The sequence below is a fragment of the Geospiza fortis genome, unplaced genomic scaffold (assembly GCF_000277835.1).
Source record: "Geospiza fortis unplaced genomic scaffold, GeoFor_1.0 scaffold147, whole genome shotgun sequence".
Lineage (NCBI taxonomy): Eukaryota > Metazoa > Chordata > Aves > Passeriformes > Thraupidae > Geospiza > Geospiza fortis.
The window spans coordinates 1,475,608-1,500,420 of record NW_005054372.1 but is presented as its reverse complement, the minus strand read 5'-3'; the positions used below and the strand labels follow the sequence as shown (position 1 = coordinate 1,500,420).

The 24,813-nt window shown below is 39.3% G+C and overlaps 1 protein-coding gene across 1 annotated transcript in view; it reads right to left on the bottom strand.

Moving 5' to 3' along the window:
• DOK7 (docking protein 7) overlaps window positions 1-24,813 on the bottom strand; it is a 55,224-nt gene that overhangs the window by 3,853 nt on the left and 26,558 nt on the right. The window contains exons 6-8 of the mRNA XM_005424735.2: window positions 11,609-11,651; window positions 2,280-2,345; window positions 1,144-1,215 (exon numbers count right to left, since the gene is read on the bottom strand). Of these exons, the coding sequence (XP_005424792.1) occupies window positions 1,144-1,215; window positions 2,280-2,345; window positions 11,609-11,651 (181 nt within the window). The remainder of the gene's footprint in view (window positions 1-1,143; window positions 1,216-2,279; window positions 2,346-11,608; window positions 11,652-24,813) is intronic.

The window sequence follows — 24,813 nt, the reverse complement described above, 5'->3', positions numbered from 1 at the left end:
CCAGCAAACTAGCAAGATCCCCTATAGAACTAAACAGTTAACAGGTTTAAGGAAGCTGAGCATCATGCCTGATGCAAACAAGCCAAGGGATTTTCCTGAGAGCTAAAAAACTACACATGGCAAATTGGTAGGGTTTTGTGCAAGAAAAGCAAAAGAAATACATAGAAAAAAAAAAGCAAAACCTGACAAGAGTTGAATATTCTTTACAAAGGAGGAAGGAGAAGAAAAACAAAAACAAAAAAAAACCAAACAAAAAAAAAACTCACACAAAAAAAAACAAACAAAAACTCAAAACAAAGGAAAAGCCTTCTGTAGTTCAATCAGTGCTGTCTCAATAGAAACTGTGCTTTCTTTGCAAACACAGGAATACTTGGTTTCCATTTTTCCTCAAAAAAACCCAACAAAACAAAAAAACCCTCTTATTAGGCACTGAAAACTGGCTTTTATTTGTTTGAAGAGAAGAATTTATTGAAGAAGCACAGTCAAATGTTCCAACTAATGAAAGCATGGTGCACAGACTGAGCCATGGACAGTGCTTGCAGCAGTCCCTTCTGGTTGGACAGAGAAAGAAGATGTTTCCAAGAGGGGTCAGAAGGCCAGTACTTGAGAACATTGTGAAAGGAGGGTTTGAGAGAAGAACAGACCACAATGCATGGTCACAACATTCTGAAAGAATTCCTAGAATATCATGATTGCTTGAAGAGAAAAGGGGAAACTGTAGGAATCAAAAAAGTTAGTCAAGCAAGTAACAGGAGAAGAGTAAAAGTGAAAATTTAGAGGCCCTCTACTGAGGGGAAAAGGAAGGAAAAGGCTATAACTGAGGAGGGAAGAAAAACGTTATATTTGAAACTGGTGTTGCAGCCTTCCCTTCAGGAAGTGTTAGTTATTCATATTTTCTCCCCAATATAGACACCATTCTCAGAAATGAACAATAAATTACACAGAAAGAAAACCAGAACTATAACTACATCCCAAAGATAAGTGTGTATGTGAGCATGCATGTGAAGCTGACATGTTCAAAGGGCAACACTTCAAAAATTACACTTAGAAAATATCTCAACAATAAAAAGAAATTTTAAAAAAAAGGAATTTAAAAAAAAACAAGAGGTGTTAGTGACCTCTGACACAAGAATCTGTACTCACCAAGTTCCTCGGAACTAGTTGGAGTTCCAGGTTCTGAAGGAAGTGCTAGCATCTCATACCCACCTTTAGGACCTAGAATACAGGAACACTGTTAATGGCTTTGCATTTAGGAATTTGTGCAATATAATCAAAGCCTATGCTTTTCTGATTTTGACTTGCAACCTTTTAAACAAAATCATACAGAATAACCTCAGAAAGCATAAACAGTGCCTAGTGCTGACTTTTCTGTGATGGTGATGTCAGCATTTCCTTATGAGTGTAACACCAAGGAAATAAAATTTAGGACACTTTTACAACTATTCACACTGAGGGCCACTGAAGTCAACAGCAGTGCATTTTGCTGTACAGCAGTGTGGGAGCAGAGCTGTCTTGCATACATGAATCAGGGAGCAATGCGTGGGTGATCTTGGGAGCATCTGGAAGACTCTTGTTAAAATTCCACCTCCAACATGATGGATAACTTCTTGATTTCTGAAAAACCATCAAAAATGCTTAAGCTAGCCCTTCCAAAGATAACTTTGCTTTCCAAGTGCAAATCTTTACAATGAAGCCAGGCTGCACGACATCATTGGTCTTTCCTGAAGAAAGAAGCTGAAAAGAGATGCCCACGTTTCTTCACAATCGCAGACTCCACCCCAGTTAAAACCAGGCAAGCAAAAATGCTGTGTCCATAGAATGAACATATTGCAATTAATTTTGAATGACAAACACACATAATTATATCTGCTGGCAGTGGGTTTTTTCCTCCATTATCATAAAGAAGTATATTTAAATGTGGTGGGTGGTTTTTTCCAGCATAACATTGTTAGGGTACAGGACTTCTCATGACCTGAGGTGAATTTTTTTGGTGGGTGCCCTTTGTTAAAGTGATGGCAGCATTTCACTCCTGTGAATAAGATTACTGCTTATACTCTGTCAGTTATCTCATCTGTCACTGCCTCTTCTAAACTTATCCCATCTGTCAATGCCTTTCTGACAGAAGTTCCTCAAAGGAAAAAACCCAAAGAAATACGTAAGCCTTACAATAGGGAATCAAATCATGCATTACCTTTAATATTTTCTGAAGTTTAAAATAATTTCAGTTTAAATTAGTTTCAATTTACATGCACACACACCTCATAGTTACTTTTACTTACCAGCTTGGAGACTGTGCCCTCTATGCACTTTCAAAGACCCAGAAGCGGACATGACAGAAGCACCACCTGTTTTTGAAGACAGAGATTCACATTAAATCTAAATCTGTTTCATTTTTAGTAGATGTTTCTGAAACATCTAGGAAAAAAATAAAACAAAACAGAGAATTACAAGTCATTGTTCTTCATTTAGCTAATTTTTAAAAATCTTTGCTAAATTCTTTATCCTGAGTTTGTGGCTTTAAAATCTAATTTTGTTGTTTTCTTTCTTTAGAGAGAAAGGATGCTTTCTATAAAACCTAAGGATGCTGTCCCTCTCTGTTTGACGTAAGTACTTCCTTCCTCACAGGGAAACCTGTCTTGAGCTAAGAAGTAAAATGGCAACAAGAACTGAGTTGGGAGATGCCTTTGCAATCCATAATGTAGTTTTAGCAACAACAACGTTTAAAGTGCTCATTAAAATCTGGTCAGAGTGGATCCAAAACCTGTCTAAGTGCAATGTGACCTCTGGCTGGGTTTTGGGGTATCCCCAGCTGGCCTCGCTGCTCCGGAGAGCACAGCCTTGTCCAGCACAGCCTGCCCAGGCTCCCGGGCAGCTCCCAGCCACAGGCTACCTTAGCAAGCTCAGCTCTTAGTGAGATCAGCTCTTTGTGATTAGCAGCTCATTTTGTGATTTCAGCTCTTGGCTTGCTAAGTGCCTTGGTCAGACACAGGGAGAGAGGAGAAGGCCGTGTGAGGTTCCACAGCATTGTCTTTATTGGCCTTCTGCGAAGGCCTCAGGGACAGCTCTTCTGCCGAGCTGGGCAAAAGGAGCTCTTTGTATAGGGTACAGGAGTTTTAGGAATTGTCCAACAGCAAGGGTCAAAAGGGAAGTGAGCTATAGTCTTACAGAGGGATAAGCAAAGGTCTGGAGGCGGGAGAGGGGCTTTTTAGGTCCAGCCATCATGACTGGGCATTTCCTATCTTTAGGCTGCCGAACCCCAGGGAGGCCTTGCAGGCCCTGGGCCTGCTACATAAGTGAATAAGCAAACTGCCCCACTCCACCAGCCATGCTCAGACATGGACACAGCAGGCCAGAGGTGAGGGAACACAAGGGATCTGATCCATGGGGATTGAATCCAGGCTCTTGTGAAACACCCTCCCAGTGTCCCAGCCACAGACACCCCAGCACAGCCAGCCTCCCTTCCCCAGCCCGAGTCTGGCCAGCAGGAAGCTGCACTGAGGAAATTTGAGGAAACAAGAGCCATCAGCTCAGAAAGCTGCAGGGTGACATCCCTGCAGGGTGCCTTGGCTGCACACACAAGTTCCTTCTTTAAGCACCAAGCTCTGCAGCATCATCCCCACTGCTGGCTGCGGGGTGACCTCACCCCATCCCCCCTGAACCTCTGCTGTGTCACTGCGGCCACTTCAGCAGAGCTCAGTGGCATTTCTGTCCTGGCATGAGCAATTGTGAGGGAACTGCTCGTGCAGGAGATGGAGCTGAGCAGGGAGCGGGTGGGAGGCTGTGGGGATGAGTAACCCTGCCCCTGCTGCCATGTGCTGCAGCCTGCTGGGGCTCACATTTAAAATTAACACTTTTCTAAGCTGATGAATAGTCTCTGAGCAGGTGAGACACTGCTCTGCAAATTGTTTTTAAAATAGCGTCCAAAAATTATCACAGCTCTTATGCAACACAAAGAAATTCTGTAAGGTAAATATTCTGAAATATCTAAGAAAGCTGCACAGCCTGGGAATCTAAAGAAAAAGGCAATTTCTTTTTTTTCCTCCTGTATAAAGTATACACACAATTTTAATTCTAAATCGAAGGGTTTCTAAGTTTGTAAAATTAATCCTAGTTTTATAAAATAAATCTAAAAAGCCACTCATTATTTCACTGAATGAGGACAATGGATTAAAAAAATAGTAAAAAACCATTTTAAAAGGGCACAACTGAACTAAAGCCTTTAGTTTGTTCTCTTTATATACATCCAAGGGTAATCCAAGGCTACAAAATTCAATTTTAAAGTATACCATACTGAGAATCTGATTTCATATTTTAACCAATGAGGTCAGATTGTAGAACCTTTACATATTATAGAACTCTGGTGAGGACTTAATAACTAAAAACATTATTTGGAATTTTGTTTTTACCAAGACTGCTGATAAAAATAAATGCAAAAAATAGGACAGCCCCAGGCTAGCTGATTTACTTATATTTTCACTTTAACTCATCTTCCTTTTTTCATATCAGTTCATCCTCTCTGCATTGAAAACATCAGAATATGTTTTATGAAGCCAAAAGACTCCCCTTACTTTGAAGAAAGATTAGAGCCTTATGCTAATTTCAGCATCATCACAAAAGTAGTGTGGGGTTGGTTTTTTTATTCCTTCAAAAAACTATTGCAACTCAGCAGAAATTATTCCAGAGGCATTGTGGATTCTTAAGCAACATTTTTATGATCTGTGAAGAACACTCAGGACAGAAAAAGAGATTTAAAACAATACGATATTCCAATCCATTTATGGTCAAGTTTAAATTTTCCCATTCAGGGCTTATTTAAAAGAACCATGTTAATGCTTCAGGATTTGACCTGTTGCATTTTTCTCATTTTCAAATCTGGCAACTAACAAATATTTACATAGTCAAATCTCCCAGGGAATTTTTTTTTTGAAGCTTTGAACTTCATCCTATAAACACATGTCAACAGAGATCAACCTAGAAATTTTCTTCCTTCTTCTTTTCAGCTACTGAATAAACTGGTTTGTTTCTTATTCATGAATTCTAGGCTAACACTTGCAGGAATGGAAAAAGCAAGATAAATTTCTGAGCAAAAAAAGCATCCAGTAGGAGACAGACGCTCCCTTCCATTATTCTTCTCATTTTACAAGAGATTGTTAAGAATATTTTTTTATTCAGTTTCCCCTGTCATCCAGGTCTGTGTGGCAGACTCGCTCAAGTCTTTCTGAGAACTGAGTACCTCACCAAGAGATTTACTTCTGTCCTACTTTCCTCAATCTGTAAGAGGAAGAAGGTATTAAAAATGTGACAAAATTAAAATAATTTGCAGCATACTTTGAATTCTGACATTTGACTTCCTCAATCTGTAAGAGGAAGAAGGTACTCAAAATGTGACAAAAATTTGCAGGATACTTTGAATTCTGACATTTGAATAGACTCAAAAGTTTAACATAGCTCAGTGAAGACAACAACTATTTGAAATATTTTTCTAGCTTTATAGTTATTACTTCATGCCCATTCTTCAAACATAAGGACAGTTTACAGCACATGTGCTACAAGAAAGAGCCGTGAAACAAAATAACGAGGGAAGATGGAATATAAACTATAAACTGAGCACAGACAGTTTACATTTTCACAGCTTCTGACCTATCATTGCATGACCGGTGAGGAGACACACACAGCCCTGCACTGCCTTTACCAAGTGACCACTTCTCACTGCCCAGCCTCTTTGAGGGGTAGGACACAAACTCTACAGGTCTGGGCTATTAAATTTCCCAAAAAGGAGTCAGAACAGAAGAAAACACCACATTCTGTGATAAAACCCTGCTTCTTGTTGAATTAAAACTAGCTTTATTATGAAGAACTTTGACCCACTCGCCCAAGCAACATTCCCATCTCCTCCTCTGAAAACAGATACCTTGCCTAAAAGAGCATCCAAAGGCTAAAGCAGCTGATTGGCAGGAGGAACCCTGCAGGAGCACCAGGAGGTTGTTTCATGTCAATGTAACAGGAGACTTCCTGCTCCTGTATATTTGCCCTACAAAACCTCCCTGTTCGCTCTCTTCGATTTTCCAAGTAATTTCATCTATTTTCTGCTATACAAATGGCATTACCTGCAAGCCATAAAAGCTGAAGGGGATACTTAAAAATGCTTGCTTGCTCTACAGATTTCTCCATACTCAGAAATGCCTCCTGTCTCTCTAACAGGCAACTTAAAAGTGGTAGAATCTCTCAAAAAATCTGTTCAAATATTGCTCCGCAAAGATGTCTATTTAGTCTGTGCAAAAAATAACAGAGGATCTAACTACCTCTAGCAATTATTCTTCTTCCCATGCTATGGTCCATTCCAGCCCAGCCTCCTACCCTTAAAAGTGCAAAAATGTTAAGCTAGAATTATTACCATTTTCCTGTGCCAGGAAATTCAGTGTCTGGTGGTTTTTTGAAAAACACACCTTCAAAGATGCTTTACATACATTTAATTCCAAAATCTTGATACATGTGAAGCTCAGGATCTACACTGGCCAGGGACGAAGGTCAGACACAAAACCAAAAAATTTTTTTAAAATTTCAAATTATCACTATATGTGCAAACAAGGTCCTCACCTTTGTGTTCTATAAGGCTGGGATATGTAATTTCTCCAGACTTCAGTGTCAGAGAAGGAATGGGGAAGCAAATCACAAATAAATAAAGGACAGGACTAGAGGGTTACTGTGCCATGGACTCACAACCTTCTGTCAGCTGTCAGCCCCAGTATAGAGAACAGGATCTGCTCAGTCCAGAGGGTAAAGCAGCAGCATTGGGATCATTCTCTGATATTATTTCCCCACAGTTTTCTTTCCCCCCTGGAAATTCTCTTAATTCAGACAGTCACCAAGGCCAAAATTTAATTTGTAAATACAATATGTATTTTAATAAGTTTACTTTTTCTGACCTCCTCTATTTCTTCCTCTGCAGAATTATTTTGAGTGGACTTGTAGAATAAAGCAGGACCAAGAAAGAGCATGCCACATTATGGCAGGGTTTCATTAATTATTAGAATGATGCTTGTCTATTACAGTGTTTAGGCCTATAGGGTATGACATGACATATCTACGGTGGACGTTGTTCAACACAGAGTCCTTCCCTGGCTCAATAAAAATATCAGAGTGCCCTTGGTCTTCCTACACCTCAGGAGCTGACAGCACAAATCCTAAAAAAAAAGTGAGAATTGCAAGTTGTTTTCAACCTCGGCAATAATAACCACCACAGTATGGCCCAGATTCTTCTTTCTCATTGCTCTGAATTAATTCCTTAAAAGCTGGCTCCCAAGCTTGGAATAAAAGCATCATGCTGCATAGGTATGCAATAAAAATATTTTAAAATGCACAAAAAAGCACCTAAATTTCCATCAGAAAAGCTAAGCTGTCAGACAGCTGACTTTGTTTTCCGCACCTGTTATATACTTAATTTTATCCTTTCTTCTTGTCTGCCTGCCTTGAGTCCCTATCTACCTAAGAAAAATTTAATAAAGATGCAATGTTCATAATCAGCATTCAGGTGATATTTTAGTTGAATTCCAATCCACAGCATTGTTTTATGTTTATTCCTTAATCCATCCCCTCAGAACATTTCCCATCAAGCATTGTGTAGGTTTGGTATTGCAAGCAAAGAGGCTGTCAGAGAGCAAGAGTGTCTGCTGCAATGACAGTGAATCTGCTCCTATGGAATAAGGAGGAAAATGGAAAAGAAGAGAAATAATTTACAAGTCAAAAAGCAAAACTGAAAGTGCACTGCTTCCCTGGGAGCATTTTTGTTACTTGCCCATTCAACTACTGGCTTTTTCAAAGCCAGAGCCCCTGGCACAGGAGAGCAGGGATATCAGACCTCCCTCTAGGGAAGTTTTAATTTGAGTGTTGAAACACTCAGGGCTGGGCCAGGCTCATGGGAATGCCCAGGCAAGCAGCTCCCCTGTGGGAATTGGGAAAGGATGAAAGTTTCTGAAATCTGGTGCATAGAGCTGGCATGAAATGCCTTCTCCAGGGACTACAGTGTCCCTAAGCACTTCTGCAAGCTATTGCAGCTCCCAGCCTCCCTTCTCCAAATAGGAGTCTTGGGATTCAGTCTGCTCAGCTCATTTGGAAGGGGTTGGCAGCTAAGGACAGAAATAGTGGCATTTCCCTAAGGACAAAAATAGTGACATTTCCCCTCCACACTAAACAGCCTCATGGTTTAAACATCATTCATAAAAGAAGATTGCTGTGACAGACTTCTACTCAACTGAGAAAATACAAAAATTTTGAAGGAAATCATTCTCCCCTATGAGTAAGAGCTGGAGGTTCCTTATCTAAGGTGTTGCAGTGGAATAGAAAGGAGAACAACATTAAAAGAAGAGGCCTAAATTACAATAGAAATGGCACAACTGCTAGGAAATACATTGTAAATGTAAGAATAGCAGAGGACTTTGGATGATTCAAGGTGGATTAAGGATTCTTACTGCAGAACTAAACATTTGTCAGACATAGAGAGAACATTCAAACCTCAGGGCAGAGACTCACAACACAACTGCTTCAGTCCTATTTTTCCTACTTTGGTTTATAGTACCAGAAAGTTAGTGAAGATAATGACAAGCTCTTCAGCTCACCATTCTGTGAAGGAATGAATGTGCAGCCTATTGTTTCAACTCCCAACACTGAATGTGGATCTTATTCACAATCCCTTAACTCAAAGCACATAAGCAGTTCCTGAGAAAAAGCCCTACATAAATATCTCTGAAATTGCAACCACCAGATCAAGCTGCAGGATTTATTCAGCAGTGATGAGAGTCTCTGCACAGGTCCCATGAGAACTGCTCACACAAAATGTACCAAACTGTGGTGTCTCCAGAATCCAGCAGTCTCAGGAAATCTGAATCATATTTTTGAACCTCTATTCTGTCATGGTATTTTGAGGTCCATCATAACTATAAATGCAGTCTATTATACTTAAGAGCACACATTCACACATCATACAACTCCAAAGAATCCCTTACCTTTATCTGTAGTACAAAGCTATGATAACAATGGGAACATTTTCCTCCTACAAACTCAAGTAATCTAATTCAGTCTCTCTTTCTAATCAATATTTACAAAGTTATTTATAACGAAGGCAACCAAATTATTTAAACCTGAATTAAATGATTCACCCCAACTTGTTTTTTTCCATCTAATAATGCAACTTAGAATTGTTGCCATATTTAGAACACTTTGCCATTAGAATGAAACAGAATTCCCTGAAGTTGCTGAGTCTGTTGCTCAGCATATCTAACTAAAAGAAGAAAGAATACCCACATTCCCTACAATAAACTGACAAATACACAAACAATTTATTTGTGACTGTTTAATTTCATGTCTTGCTACAGGACCAAGACATTCAAGAGCAAAAATATTGCATAGAAGATACGGGCACCTGTAGCTCAGGAAGGAATGGGTTTGCATTCTACAGTGTATTTAAATGAAAATATGATAAAAAAGAAATGTATTTGTGAGTAAGTGAACTGTTACAGTAGGAAATGTTATATCTGGTTATAGGGTCATTGTCATCCATGCTAGCAGAGGTATCTTGACATGTATATGCACAATACAGGTTTTGGAAGTAGCTACCTCAAATTAGTGCGCCTCTCTTTTATTCTTAACAATGGATAATATTCTCTCTATTATTATCTCTGGATAATAACAGAGAACCACAGACAAGTTCTAATGCAGTTCCTTTAGTGTAACAGAAGAATGTGAATGACTGCTCAGCACCCTGGGACCTTCAGTTAATACCTTAGATTAAATATTCAAATGCTACAGAATTATTTTGAAAGCTTTGCAATGCTGAGTTTAATTATACTTAAAATTTCACACATATAAAAGAGAACACCTTAATACAAAATAATAATGATGACAGTAATAATAATAATAATAATAATAATAATAATAATAATAATAATAATAATATCTAAGGATAATAAAAATGCAATGAGACACAGAAAACTGCAGCTCCTTTTGTATTCTGAAAAATAGTTTTAGCATTGAAAAATAAAATTGTACTGGTATTAGAACATTTGAGAGGTGAAACCCCATAACCAAAATTTCACTCATGGGCTTTAGATGCTGCATTTGTCTTAAACACTTATATTTTTCCTGCAAGAGTTATTTTCATAAACTCTGTTTTTCCAGTGTACCAGACAATAAAATGCACCTGCTCAAACTTCTTTTTCTGTTGATATAAATATCTGTCCTGTATTTCTGCAGTTCCAATTTGCTTCATGATAGGTTTTATCAAAACAGCTAACTCCCTCATATGCATGAATAGTCTGAGATTAAGATTTTTGTCAGATGTTGTTTGCATCCAAAATTAACTTGATGCTGAAATTAATACAGAAGTAACATTCTGCCCACCACATGCAGCAGAAGTTTTCCTGTATTTACCACACTTGAATCATAAATGTTCTGGTTTCCTTGCTTTGAGGGGAGGACTAGAAACTTGAGTACCAGAGGGAAAGACAAAATTAATGATCCAATTTGGGCTCCTACTTACACCTCTATAAATCAAGAGTAATTCCACTGACTTGAGTGGAATAACTAGCAACAAGATCTGCTAAATGCTTCTGGATTTTCTCCTGCTAAGACAGACGAAGGAAGGAGTTACTTTTAACCTACTCCAGAGACACCTCCTGATCCTGAGTATCTCACTGGATTTGTTCACACAAAAACCCATCAGTCACACTGCTTTATGTATTGGCCAAGGTTTTCTAAAGCAGTAAAAAAACCCAAGCACAAAGAGCTGCTCCATGTCTATTGGAGGTGGGAATCCTATGAAATTTAATGGATCTGGTAAACTATTTAATTATCAGGTAACTATTAAGGAATGGAAAGACATTTAAGACAGTAACCAAATTCTTTGCACAGATTTCTCCAAGGTCTAAGATGGAGAGAAACCACACAAAACTAAATGCTTATGAAATGTTTTCTTTGAAGTAAAATGATAATTCAGAGGTGCCAGACCAGTTTGGCTGCATTAGACAGGGAACTCAGGTGATCAACACATTCTACTGATAGAGAGGTTTAAAATGCAAGGATGGCCATAAATAATAATCTTTCCAGGCCAGACACTCAGTGTCCTCACATTAGTGATTTTGTTGGTCAATCAAGAGTTTCACTGACATGAGAGAAGCATCTCCCAGTTGTTCTGGTAAAGATTCATTCCTGTGATTTGGTGTTATTTAGGAAACTGGCTATACACACTGAACATATAAATCATGTTTGCCTTTGGTACTAATATAGCCTAAAAAGAAAAAGTTCTTGTTGTTTTTGAACATGTAAGTAGAAAAGGCACTAAACAGCCTTTTTAAGACTCTAACAATTTTAAACCTGTTCAGATTAACAAAAGAAAGGGAGAAACAAATATACAAATCTTTTCAACCAAGGTTATTACAGATTTCAATGTATTTCATAACTGCAAGTCATGGCTTGCAGAAGAAAAAACAACCACAAACAGGACACCTCTCAATATAGTATTTAGTTCTGCTTCCATAAATCTTCTGTTTCTCTTGTCACAATTTGAGACTAAAGCATCATTGTTAAATAAAGTAAATAAGTAAATGGCTCCTACCTGATACAGCTGGTAAGACTCCAGGCTGTAATACTGCTGTTCCCTAAAGAAAACAGAAAATTTTAGAATGAAAAATCTGTACAAGAAGTAGAAACTTGACAAAATATAGAAGGTATATAAAAGTAGAAGGGAGGAGAGGAAATCAGAAATGTGGCCAAGATTTCATTTGTGAAAGAGAAAAACATCCCACTGCATTTCAGAAAATATTAGATTACACTTGAAAAAGATGCAAAAATGCCAACAGAAGTTTGATGTATGAAATTACAACAGATATGGGACACAGTTAAAGTATCATTGAAATTATAGGAAAGACAACAATTACAAGAATCAGCTTTGATTAGATAAAGAAATGATCCTAAGAAAAAAAAATAAAAGCAGTGTTTTGTTATTAAGTGATTTTTTTCAGTCTCTATGAATGTCTTCATTTCCCTTTTCAGTACATCATATTCTATTATTTCTGCAACTCTGAGGCCTCCTGCTGCAATCCTCTGTAAGGCAGAGGCTTCACTAACAGTGGCAACAGCAAAGGCAACTCAGCAGAAAGAACAATAGAGAGATGTAAAAGCTACCTTTAATAATTCCACAAAACACAGCAGAACACGCTTTTGCCTGTAGGAGAACCTTTTAAAATTATTATGGCATCATGTACAAATGTAAGTGCATGGTTTTCAAATGCAGAGCATAATGCAGATCCCAACCCACCCTGTGATTACATCAGAGGAGAAAAGGGGTAAGTGAGCTCACTCAAATCATATGCTTTTGTCACACCTGCTATGATACCCAGACAAAAACTAACATGATTACCTAAGGCCTGCATGCCTCGTTGTATTACTCATAAATATAAGTTAAACAGCCTCATATAAACATGTAATCTTTAGTCTGTGGCCCAGGAGCTGAGTGCTGGGGTGGGTGATGCCTGGCTGCTGGCTCCAGCCGCCCCAGCAGCACAGCACCCTCAGTAAGCAGATATGCACAATCTGTGTGTCACACACCAAGGGCTGCATGGCCAGGGCTATTTTAGCTCTGGTACTGATCTGCCTGCTGTCAGATGACATTCATTTTTTATGTTCTGCTTCCAAATATCTTGGGTAGAGTTCAATGAGTGATGTTAGGAGAACCCAGTGGTTTGATATGCTGGGTCATTATTCATAGATTAGCTTGATTTCCCTAAAGAGCTAAATAGAACTTAAGCCTGGCATTTCTCTCTGTATAACAAATAACCACCATGGCACATAATCCTTTTCAAAATCAAAATGGGATTTTCTTTTCCCCCTTCTGTGTATATTTGGAATATCTTTGCCTTCCTCTCACTTTTTTTTTTTCTTATAAAGTTTCATTTTATTATATTCCAACTTTCACTCACTTTAAATTTCATTAAATATGTGATTGATCACATCAGTTCTCATAAAAAAATCAGCAGTTCAAAATACTGTCCCACAGGAAGAGGAGGAGGCCTTCCCATCTCTGTACAGCTTTTCAGTGGTTACATACCTAATCCTGCTCTGGTGCTGCTTAAGGGAGTTTGAGTCTTTGGGTCCAAGATCAGCCCAAAAAGTACAGATCATCTAATATAACCTCCACAGCATGGAGCAAAGATACTGCACTGCAGTTTCCTGGCTATAGAAGAAGTTTTGCCAGATTCATAGTGATAAAAAGCACCAGAAGAGCTTTGCAAGCTCACCTCTGTGGCATAAAAAGGAGCCAGAAGCTTGCAAGTTAGGTGAATAAAAACAAAACAAAACAAAACAAACAAAAAAATAAAACACCAAAAAAAAAGCAAAACAAAACAAAGAAAAAAATTGTCATAAAACTAATTCTTCCCATTATTGGCTATGATGGATAGCTGATCAATATCAACCAAGCATTTTCACACAGCCAAAATATTTTTGTTTCCTATTTTGCCTCCTAAAAAGGAGTAACCTACACTTCCAAGAAAAAGCTCTGTCGGTTTGAATGCTGAGCAGGGCTCCATCATCGCTGGCAAGAGGAATGAAATGCCAGTCACCTGATAACTGTGCCAACATTTCAGACACACCTCATCAGCCACAGCTTATGTAATTCCCTCTGTGTATCTTTAGAAATAAAGCTTTTCTTTCAGCTCATCTAAGTTTGGCAGCTTTTTATAGCTCCATTATTCTGCGCCTACTGAGAGTCAGAGTTCTCAGTACAGGGAAGATGAACCTCTTGGAGCAGGTCCAGAGCATGGACAGAAAATGATGGGAGGGCTGGAGCACCTCTCCTTTGAGGAAAGGCTGAGAGAGTTGGGCTTGTCCAGCCTGGAAAAGACAAGGCTCCAGGGAGACCTTGGAGCAGCCCTTCAGTACTTACAGTGTAAGATGGGGACAGACATTTTAGCAGACTGTGTTGTGATGGGAAAAAGGGTGATGGTTTTAAAAGAAAAGAGGATAGATTTAGACTGCGTGGTGAAACACTTGCACAGGTCACCCAGAGAAGTCATGGATGTCCCAAACCTGAAAACATTCAAGATTACAAGATAAAGCTGTATGGGGCTCTGGGGAACCTGATCTAATGGAAAGTGTCCCTACTCACTGCAGAGGGGTTAAACTAGGTGACCTTTAAAGGTCCCTTGCAGCACAAAATAGTCTGTGCTTTTTAGGTCTCTTTTGCTTTAGTCTAAGCACATATCTGAAGTTTTGCCCCAGTCTGAGTCCTCAAACTTGAAGAATAAAAGCTCAACATAAATGAGAGGCTCCCAGATTTGTCTTGTTATGAAACAGGACTTTGTATTTGACAGTAATAGAAGCAAGTATTTGCTTTGTGAGAATTTCATTCTGCACATTCCAAAAATGCTCTCATAAACAAAGGCTTGATTGCAACATCGGTCAAATGCTTCATTTTTGCAGAGGAGATGATCTAGATTGGTTTTTCTCCTCTCCCTCCCTTTATGTTAAAGCTATTATGTAGTAACACGGCTATGCAAAATATCCAGTTTTTCAAGAGGAAACCATGAAAATCATGACTCAAAATCCCTGAGTCCCTGAAAACCAGGAACAGTGAGCAGACTTGTCCAACAATGAACAAACACTCTCCTGCCTGCTGTGTGTAGCAAATCATCACAACCCTCTGACTGCTTCACATAGTTTGTGCGCAGAGGGAGGCAGCAGATTACAGTCACATAATATAGTTTATTACAATAAACCTGAGCCATCAGAAACTTCACAAAGGAGCAAAGGGCTCAATAAGAGATCCTGAATGAAGATTTTGAAATCAGCGTCACAAAGAAAACTTTAAAGTGCTTTTAGAGAACAGAAGAGAAAAAGTATGTGTAAAGATCTGCAAAGATCAGATATTTCATCAAAAAGGAACCAGTCCCTAATGAAACTGGTAGGTCTAGTACTTTTCTTGTAAGGATTAAAGACTGTGATTTATTCTATTATTCTAAATCATAATAAAGTTTAAAGCTTGAATGCTTAGGCTGCCACAAGAAAAACAAAGTTCCCAGGAAAGGTCAATAAATACAGGCACATGGAGCAACCTTTAAAGGTCATCTGCCTTGCCGGGCTCTTGCACCCAGCAGTTGATCAGGTTCAGAACAATAGATACAAAGTTTTTAACTCTATGGTCCTTCCTAACAACTCCAAATGAAACAAATTCCTGCCCATAGCATGTTTCATTGGTGCAGGGCTCCAATTTCAGCCACAAACTCCTGATTACTCAGCTTCATCTGTCACAAGCCCACTGCCAACTACAGAAAGATTGCTGAAGTCAGCTTAGAAACATCTCCACTTGCTCAGCCAAGCCCAAACATCAGCTATTTTATGAGGCACGAAGCTGGGAATTTCAGTGCCACTGGCAAGCCGTGGGTCATGCCACATTAAAATATACCCCTTAAAATATATCCCTGCATATACCCCTGTATAAAATATACTCCTGTTAAAATATACCCCTGTATATTTTATATTATATATATATATTTTATATATATAAAATATAATATATATATTTATATGTGTATGAGCTCTGCTCATCTACAAGGTACAGGTCTTGTTTAAAAAACAAGAGGTGAGAAACAACCAAAAGTATTGTTTAATTCTAGTCCAGGTTTGTGTCACTGTCTTCTCATGTTTTTTACAGAGGCCTCTGCAGTTGTGATTTTTTTTCATGCTTCTGTTGAGAGATGTCTCCCAGAGCACCTTGCTCTGGGCTTCCCAGCTGCCTGCAGCCAGGAGCCTCTTGTCACACAGCCCAGACCACAACCATTAACATCAGAACGTGATCATTACCTCCCAAAATGACACAACTTGCCTGTGGCATACTCTGAAGCTGTCCACTCATGGGAGAGAAAGAGAGGCTGGGCTGAGTTCCCTACCACAAAAGCCAGTAGCTGGATCCCTCTGCCAGGCAGCACAAATTCACATGGTCCAGTCTCAGTTGCAACACTGAAGGGTCAAATTTCAAGCTCTGCTACTGATAATATATGAGCCCACAGGGAAACTGACACAGCAACAAGGCACATGATTTGCTCTTGTCTTTTGCTTTTCAAAACCAGACCTAGAATTACTACAAGGGACAGTCACACTAGGAGTGTGCCGAACAACTGCACTGTAATGCAATTACATGGTCACATACCAGTTTTTCCATGGGACATCTGTTTCCTTCACTGCATGAGAGAGACACATGTGTGGCTACAATCAAGGTGGCATGAGCAACAGTAAATCTGTCAATTCCTCAACACTGAGGAGCTTAACTTTCCAACCTAAACCACATCCTTTTAACATCACACACGTATCTCATTATGCACAGAAGTATTCTAGAGGAAGCAGCTATGCAATACCATCCAAGGCATATAGAATACCTGGTGTAAACACACCAGTGATGTTTGTGTCTGTCTCCAGGCATTGCTACAAGCCAAGCTTGCATACTTGCTAGACAAAAATATAAGTCAGGAGAATGTACAGCTGGCCCAAAGCATTAACACTCACTCCAGGTCAATAGCAAAGTCTGAAGGCACAAAACACCAAACCCTCCTAAACAGCAATATCACCTATCTTGTGATTACAGAGACATGCCCCAAACTACAAGTTATAACACATAAATAAAATAAAGACACTCTGCCATCTCTGTTAAACTGAGAGTTTGGGTTTGTCTTACCATTTCTTACTAATTTCATAAGGTTTGAGTTTCTCATGGTGTCTCAAAGATTGATATGATGGCTCCAGGTCAAACAAAACTATTTAATACTTATGTGAATTTGAGGGTCTCTCCTCTCTAACTGTGGGTAAAATTCAGGAGCACTGGTTTCTATACAGGTAGAAACACTTCATTATTTCATAGAGATTTTGTAGGGATAAATATAGTGGCAATCTGCAGAGACAGAGGCTGCAGTAGCAAACCCTCTAGGGAGAGCTGTGTAAGAAACTCAGATGGAAAGATGGACACTAATGATTATGAATATTGCTGAAGGGATGAGCTCATCTAAGATTCTGAAGAGACCTCACAGGACAAAGACACTGAAGTACAATCAGAGAACACTTCACCCCTGGTTCATGATACAGGAGGACTTCACAGCAGAAGCCAGGACTAGGCTGAAGAATTCCACCAGCCAGAGGAAATGGCTACACCAGACATAGCAAATTGCCTCTGAAACCAGTTTTAATCCAATGTATTTGATAAACACAGGCAGAATGTTGGAGGAGTTAGAAGACTGGAACTAAAAACAATTTTTCATGAAAAATAAAAACACCATATGTAAATGTCACAGGATATATTCCTCAAACTTAACAGCATCTCCTGATTTCAGAGCACAGAACCCTAAACAAATACACCTGTGAAATGATGCTAGGTACATAATGCAATGCATTAACCTGAGCCTTCACTGCCTCATTTTTCACCAGGTATCTCATAATAATCATTCTACCATTCAGGGCATGAATGATTCCTTACAAAATTGCCATTAAAATAAACCATACTCAGCTCAGAAGTGATAAATACTTTCTCACCAACTGTGAGATCTAAGAACAAAGGCAAATACCCCAATATAATCTGAAGTTCAGTATTTCATATATTCTTAGGGCCAAAATAAAGACAACTAATTATTCCAGGTAATTAGAATCATCTACATTGTTCTCCCCAACTCCTCAAGTGAGCTGTCCTGATTTACAGTAGCAGATGATGTTCTGCAGTTTTATGAAAAAGAACAATTTTTAATTTAAGCATTAAGGCACACAGCAGATTTTCCAATTCAAAGCAGTGTTGTCAGCTTTTTAGAGATGTTTTCATAGAAACATTACATTCCCTTTTCCAGAGCATTGCTCAGCTCGGCTCTCCTGAGGCAGAGACAGAAACTCCTGCAGCAATGCCAATGGACAAGAGACCAAACACACTTTTCCAGACTGTTCCATGTCCAGCAGGGCACCCACAGCACTGCTTTAGCCAGTCCCATTTCCACAGGTGAGCACAAGTGCTCCTCCTCAGCTGGCACCTGAATCACAGCAAACACTGTAACTTTAGCCATGCAAAGAGAGAGGCTGCATTTCTCATTTAGAAGTTGCAAGGACTTTATGAAGAGATGCTTGTGAACAATAAAATCAACATTAATAGGTTATACATTTTTATTCTTATACAAAGACAGCAAAAGGACAGACATTTGTGCCTGCAGCTGGATTTCACCATGAAAGAATATTTTAAATTTAATTCAGCGGTAACTGGAAGGGAAAAATCTTTCCTATTTATGTTTAAAAATACTTTTTTAGAGAGACTGGTACTTCTAAAGTCTTGCCAAGTGCGATGGAAACAAAGTAATGTACACAAAGTCAGAGGCTTCAATTCCATGTATTCTGGTTTCATATATCCCAAATTCCAACAGGGGGTAGCATTACACTTCTGCAAGAACATTTGTTATTGAGAATACACTCAGTTTCCCCACATTTGATAGTCTGAGTTTCCTTGTACAACAGATCTGTTAATTCCACTCATTCTGCACCCAAGGAAACCATGCAAGGCAGAGACTCCAGCAAAACTCCCCTAACACTGAAATTGAGACTCAGATGGGGCCAAGCAGGTATGAAAACCAGACTTGACTCTGCAAATAATCAGTGTGTGCCCCTCAGCTCATTCTTCTTGCTCAGCACATAACAAAAGCAGGAGAGGCAAGATGCTCACAGACAGGATGCAAACCCTCGCATGATCCACTCCCTTTGCACTTTCAAGTTCACAAGACTGACTGTGCCCCCACTGAGCACCTCAGTTCTGCAGAAACACCTGCGAACACCTGGCCAGGGGGAAGTACTGCTGAACATTTTCTCTGAACGGGCAGCCCAGCAGAAACCACAGAGCTCTGAGTCAGAGCATTAACCCATTTCAAGGTAGTCAGAGTCAGTACAAAAGTACTATGGAGCAGGAAGCTTGGAGAGGCTGAAAATAAACAAGGGCCATCATTAACATCTGGACCTATGGACACACGTGCTCACAAGGGGATTCAGGTGGCCTTGCTCTTGTGGTTAGCAAAGCAGCAATTTATGGCAAATTTACACACAAAAGTGCATGAAGTATAGCTTTGTCCAAGTTTTCTGCTTGCAACAAGATTTAAAACCCAAGCCAGCTATTAATGAAGAAAAGGGATCCCTTTTTGCAAATAAAGAGTTCAACTACAATTCTACAGCTGCAGTGACAGTAAATAGAGAAGGACTCAAATGAAAACATTTCAAAAGTTGGCAAAGTGAAATCTCAGATCTTAGAGACAAATTAAACCTGCCCCTGTGGGCTCTTAGAGATGAAGAAATTTTCTGTTAAGCTTTAATTACGATTTTGAAGCATTCACCTGGGGAAAGCCCTAAGAAAAGTCTTTTTCTTCCTCTATTCCCCAAAGACTGTTGTTCCACAGTATGAGCTTATCTTCTGCTGGCACTAAAAATACACTTGTGCCTGTCTTGTAGCTGATGGAGCTATGCCAATTTACATTAGACTAGTTACTTGATTCCTTCCTTCCAGCCCATTCCAGAAAGACACAGAGAAAAGAATCCTTGTTATAACCTGTGCATCCTGTTCTACAAAGAGAGAACTAGAGTGGGCTTAATTATGGGCCTATGAAGAACAAAAATGAAAGCCTTGCAATATGATCTTCACATTCATTTTCCCCCTTTTTCAACCTCACATTTAGAGCTATAGTTAGTCAACTTCTTCCAGAAAAAAGTATTAACAAGATAATCAGTACAAAGAAATGGATGGAAGGAGAAGGACAAATAAGGGAGGAAAAGCCCAAAATAGTAAAATTAAGACAAGTGTTTTTCTTTATCCTCAGCCCATCACTGAAATTATGGTTTGTCAAAAGTAATGAAACTATAATTAAGCTGCACAGCTTCAAAGGATACAGATACTTAACTATCCACGGGGACTGCTCCCAGGCTTCTTCTTTATCAGAGATCAGTGCAATAAATTATTAGGCACAATTATATTTGTAGTTTTTTCCAAAGTCTCCTATAGCAGTTATCTCTATAGCATGTGTGTTCTGCTTGACTTTGTGTCTCCAGGAATGAGATGAATCAGCAAACTTCATCTGGAAATGTTTTCCTTGTGCTACAGGGGATTCAAGTATACAGTTACCAGCCCTGATATAGCCCACTTAGCACTTCTCTGTCCTTCTAATAAACCAGATCTGGAAAAGGTTTATATTTCCTTAATATTTTCCAGGCTCAAATTTCTAGTACATCCAGAATTGCTTCCAATCAGCATTGAATTAGCAGAGGATTCCACAGAATCCAGACTACTGCAGAGGATGTGGCTAGGGGAGAGGGAACACAGCCAGGGTTCATGTCCCACTGATTCCCAGCTGTTGAAACAGTCATTTTAGTTGACTGACAGCTGGCTGCTGCATTTTATCCTGCAAATAACCCTTTATCCTCATGTGACAAGTCTTAGGAGCACAAAGTCAACTTTAGAGCCCCTTTTCCATCTACACTTTGGACTCGAGTGGGATTGAACTTCTGCAGAGAAAAGTCCCAAGGTCTGCTTTCTTTCATCTATCCTGTTTTTGGAAGAAAAACCATGGAAAGACATGGAAGATAACTCCAAGGAGGACATACAAGCAGAGTTTGCATGCTGTAAAGGCATTTTACTGCAGCCTAGAAGCCCTATATATGACTGGTATTCACTCACACATCCCAGCTTTCATTTATCATATTAATCCCATTTATTTTGTCCTGAACATCCTCATCCCACCCGAGGAAGTTCAGTCTAACTTTGACACACATACACAAATTTTGCATCGTTATATTGATGAACCAAATTTCCCTGGAGCTGAACCAGGGGGGACAGAAAAAAATCAGTAGCTCCACATAACATTTTTCCCTACACTTCTGTCCTACACTCACAGGTTGCATTACTGCCTGAAGTAAGATAGTTTTTCAAGGCACAAAATGCTGTTACACTAGCAGGGATGGCCAGAATGCAAGGAAGCACTTCCCTCTGCAGTGTCATTTAGGAGTGGAACTGAAAAGTTCGTGTGCAACTGGTAAAAATAGCTTTTTTCACACTTTAAAAAAATATTTACTCAGTTGGTCAGGTGAAGTAACTGAGGTTTCACTGTTCACCTTGGTTCTTACCCAGAGTTCCTACATTTCAAAGCTAAGTTTAGCCAGAACCATGGGAATTCAGTTGGGTTAACTGGCTACCAAAAACACTGCTTCAGAAGTTCTCTGCAGTCATCTGCTCTCACACCTCCTACTGGGGAACAGCTGAGTTTTACCTAATCCCTGTTGGGGCAAAATGGCTTTTGATCTAATAGAGAAACTGGGCGGGGGAAAAAGTCATTGCACCCAAAAAAAATTTGCAAAATTACATTTTATGCAATATGCCTCTCCATAAGCATTTTTTAAAAGAATACATTGAGAAAACATAACACCAGTATAGTTTTGTCCTCCCTCTGTTGTTGCAACTTGGCTTGAAGTCCAGGCATATCCTCAAGCATGTTCTTGATACCTTGCACCTTTCTGAATGCTAAAAAATCACTCAGCCCTCAGGCTAATCCCTTTCTCAGAAAGAACTGATCTTCAACTGCCATGTCCTCAGTCTCAGATTTTGTGAATCAACCGAGTGTAAGGCTCCCACATTCATAACTTTTTTCTGGTAACTGCAGTTCTTGAAAGACACCATTCTTCAAGCTCAACTTCACACACAAAAAAAATCTCTTGAAATAACTTATGCAGTGGCACTGCTTTGTGGTCTTTCATTAAATAGAAAACGGCTTTCAACTGTTTGTTGAAGTTATAGAGATTATTGATAGACTTGCCACAATTTAAAACAAAAATTGTGGAGCAGCTGCTTCATCCTGGCAGGTTGATTTTTTCCTTTAGCAACTCTCATTAATGACTTCTTTTTCTGTCCACAGTTCTCTAAAAAGGCAAAAAAATTTTCTCTCTCTCTCACTACCATGTGGACAACATTGCATTTAATATAATCTTTAGCACTTGGACAGAATTTTCAAGATCCAAAGTCCTGTAGAAACACCATCCCATCAGACAACAGCCCTGGGAAAGAAATACAGATATCACAGATAGAGTGAGGTAAGCTGGTCACAAGAAAACCCTGGCACAAAATCCCTGTATCAGTCCAAATTTCAAGCTGCTTTCCTCTCTTTATAAAGTGAGACAGTGCCCAAAACACCACTCTGCCATCACAAACCCCTGCCAGCAGCCTGTCTGCTACAGACACGCAGCTTTATAGCATGGTGGGCAGGTTTGTCAAATGCACTCAACACTAAGCCAGGCAGAACAAGAACACCAGATTGCAGTATGGATTCTTTCTGTATTCCCTCAGGTCCAGAGCAGTCAATTCTACTCTTCTACTATGGGACAGGGTTTGAAATCTGCCTAGATTTTAAAAATCAAAGGTTCACCTTATTTATTTTAACTCACATGCAGCCCCAATCTCTAATGAAGTGAACATTTTAGCTACACTGATTTCAGTGGCCTTGCTTCTAGGAGTGTCAAGGGAAAGGAGCTGAAGTCTGCACAAGACTTCTGCTCAACTCAAAGGAACATTTTGGTCAGAACTGTACAACTGCATGAGGGGTAAATTTGCAAGTCTTTTCTTCCTTATGAGCTTCTAAAGAATTCTCTCTCCTTTCTCCTCTAGACAAGTTCCCTGGCATTTCAGCAGAAGCATTCAGAACTCTGCATAATAAAGCAATAAATAAAATCTCAAGGAACTTTAAAAACAGTCCATCCTGAAAACTAGTAGGCATTTTTCTATCAGAATGGCTTATGCACATTTACTACCTTCTTTGCCTATGGGAAGCATTCATTCAGTCCTGAACCTATAAATATATTTCAGTGATTCATTTCTCAAATTGGTTTCAGTATAATGAAACCATGGAGCAGGTTCAATGGAGTAGGTAACAAACCATTTTCTATTCAGTAAATTTGTTGCCACATATTTTCATGCTAACAAATCCCAAAATTGCATTACCCATAGGAAGATGTTGCTACCACATTATTACATTTCAAAAACATAATAGCTGGAAAAATTATTTGTTCTTTATGACTAAAGGAATGTAACTTGCAATAGGGTCGAATATGACAAACAGTAAGGATTTGCTTGCACCACAACACAACCAACACCTTCAGATATAATCTGATTACAAGTAATCACAACTCACTGTAATTCTGCTGACATGTTATCAGCCAGACTGAAAGTATTTCCATGGATATCTTGAAGTAATAAGTATATTGGGAATCTTGAATTACCAAAACTAATTCCACTCCTATGTCTTGTCCTGAGTTGTGGGCAAGCTTGTTTAATGTTGTTGGAACACATTTCACCCTTCTAATTTGCATACTTCCAGTTTTAAGTGGCTCTGTCAAAAAAGGTTGGTTGGAAAGGTCACACCCCTACTGAGCATCTATTTTCAGTCCCCTCATCTATTCCCAGGGAGCTGCTGCCAGCCCTCCAGACATCCCATCTAAGTGATTGCTATCCTACTGACACTCGCCAGCTCCTTCTGAGCCATGCAATTACTTTGATATCACTGACTGTTAATCAAAACATAATATTTCCTGCACAGTCTTTTTAATGCACAATCTTAAAAATAGAATGTTGGAAGACATTACAAACATTTTTCAGAAATGCAAGTCAAGGAATTGAGGTTTTTTGAAAGTAACTTTGTTTATGATCTTCCAGAAGGAGATAAACCATATGGGAATCAAACTTGGGAATCTTAATCCAAGGCTGCTACTGGAGTTATTCACCTCCCCTGAGTTCAGCTCCATGTAATCTATGCTTTCCTTACATCTATGCTTTTCCTCTCTTTCCTTCCCCTGCAGGTGAATCTTACTTTCTCCCTTTTATAAAATGAAGATAGAAAGTGTCTGCTAACACTGTAGGATTCTGTTGAATTTTTCCAGAAATAAATGGATTTCTATTTTGCAGGGGGCAGGGGAAAGATAGACTTTAAAAAGCCTTTAATTTTCTCATTTTGGCCACATTCCAAGCAATCTGAAGAGTGTCTTTTACAGCTGGATCAAAACCAGAAACCCCACAAACCCTACATTCCAAATGGATTTTTTTTCCAGCTTTTATTGTCATATGACTCCTCCTTCAAGGCATTTCTTTCTCTCTCTTCAGAAAAGCTACTGCTCCCAACAGAGGAAGAAGTAGCCATTGGTATTAGTAATAATAAAAGCTATTATCCAGCTTGATTTTTTTTAGGGGAGGAAGCCAATTTTCCAGTTTGTTCATTGTGATGGGGATAGAAGGTCAATAATTGGGTTTATCAAGATCTCCAAGGCTCTCTGACAGAAAAGCAATCCAGCAACACCTGTGTTTGGTACAGAAGAATGAATTCTGCTGAGTTACACTGCCTGCATTCCCTCATGTAAGGAAAGATGCTCTCTTCTCTTGACATTGTTATCATTTCACTCACCAGTGCTTCTGTGGCCGGCACTCCTTTTCTCATTACAGACCACAGGCTGTCTGTTCCCCTTTGTGCCAGATCCCAAGATGTGCCAACTCTTATTATTCCAAATTTAGATTAAAACCCTTATTCTTTGCACAAAAGTTGTGAGGATTCTTTCATGATAGATGGAGAGTACCTTGAGTACAGTTTTTAGATAAGAGATAAGGTAACCTCCTACAGGGCTGAAAGCAAGTCAGATCTGCACTGCCCTGGTAGGGTTGGCATGTCTCATGTGTTCCTGTGACATCTAAAATCCAGATTCTTACCCTTGACCTCCTCCATGCCCACCTTCGGA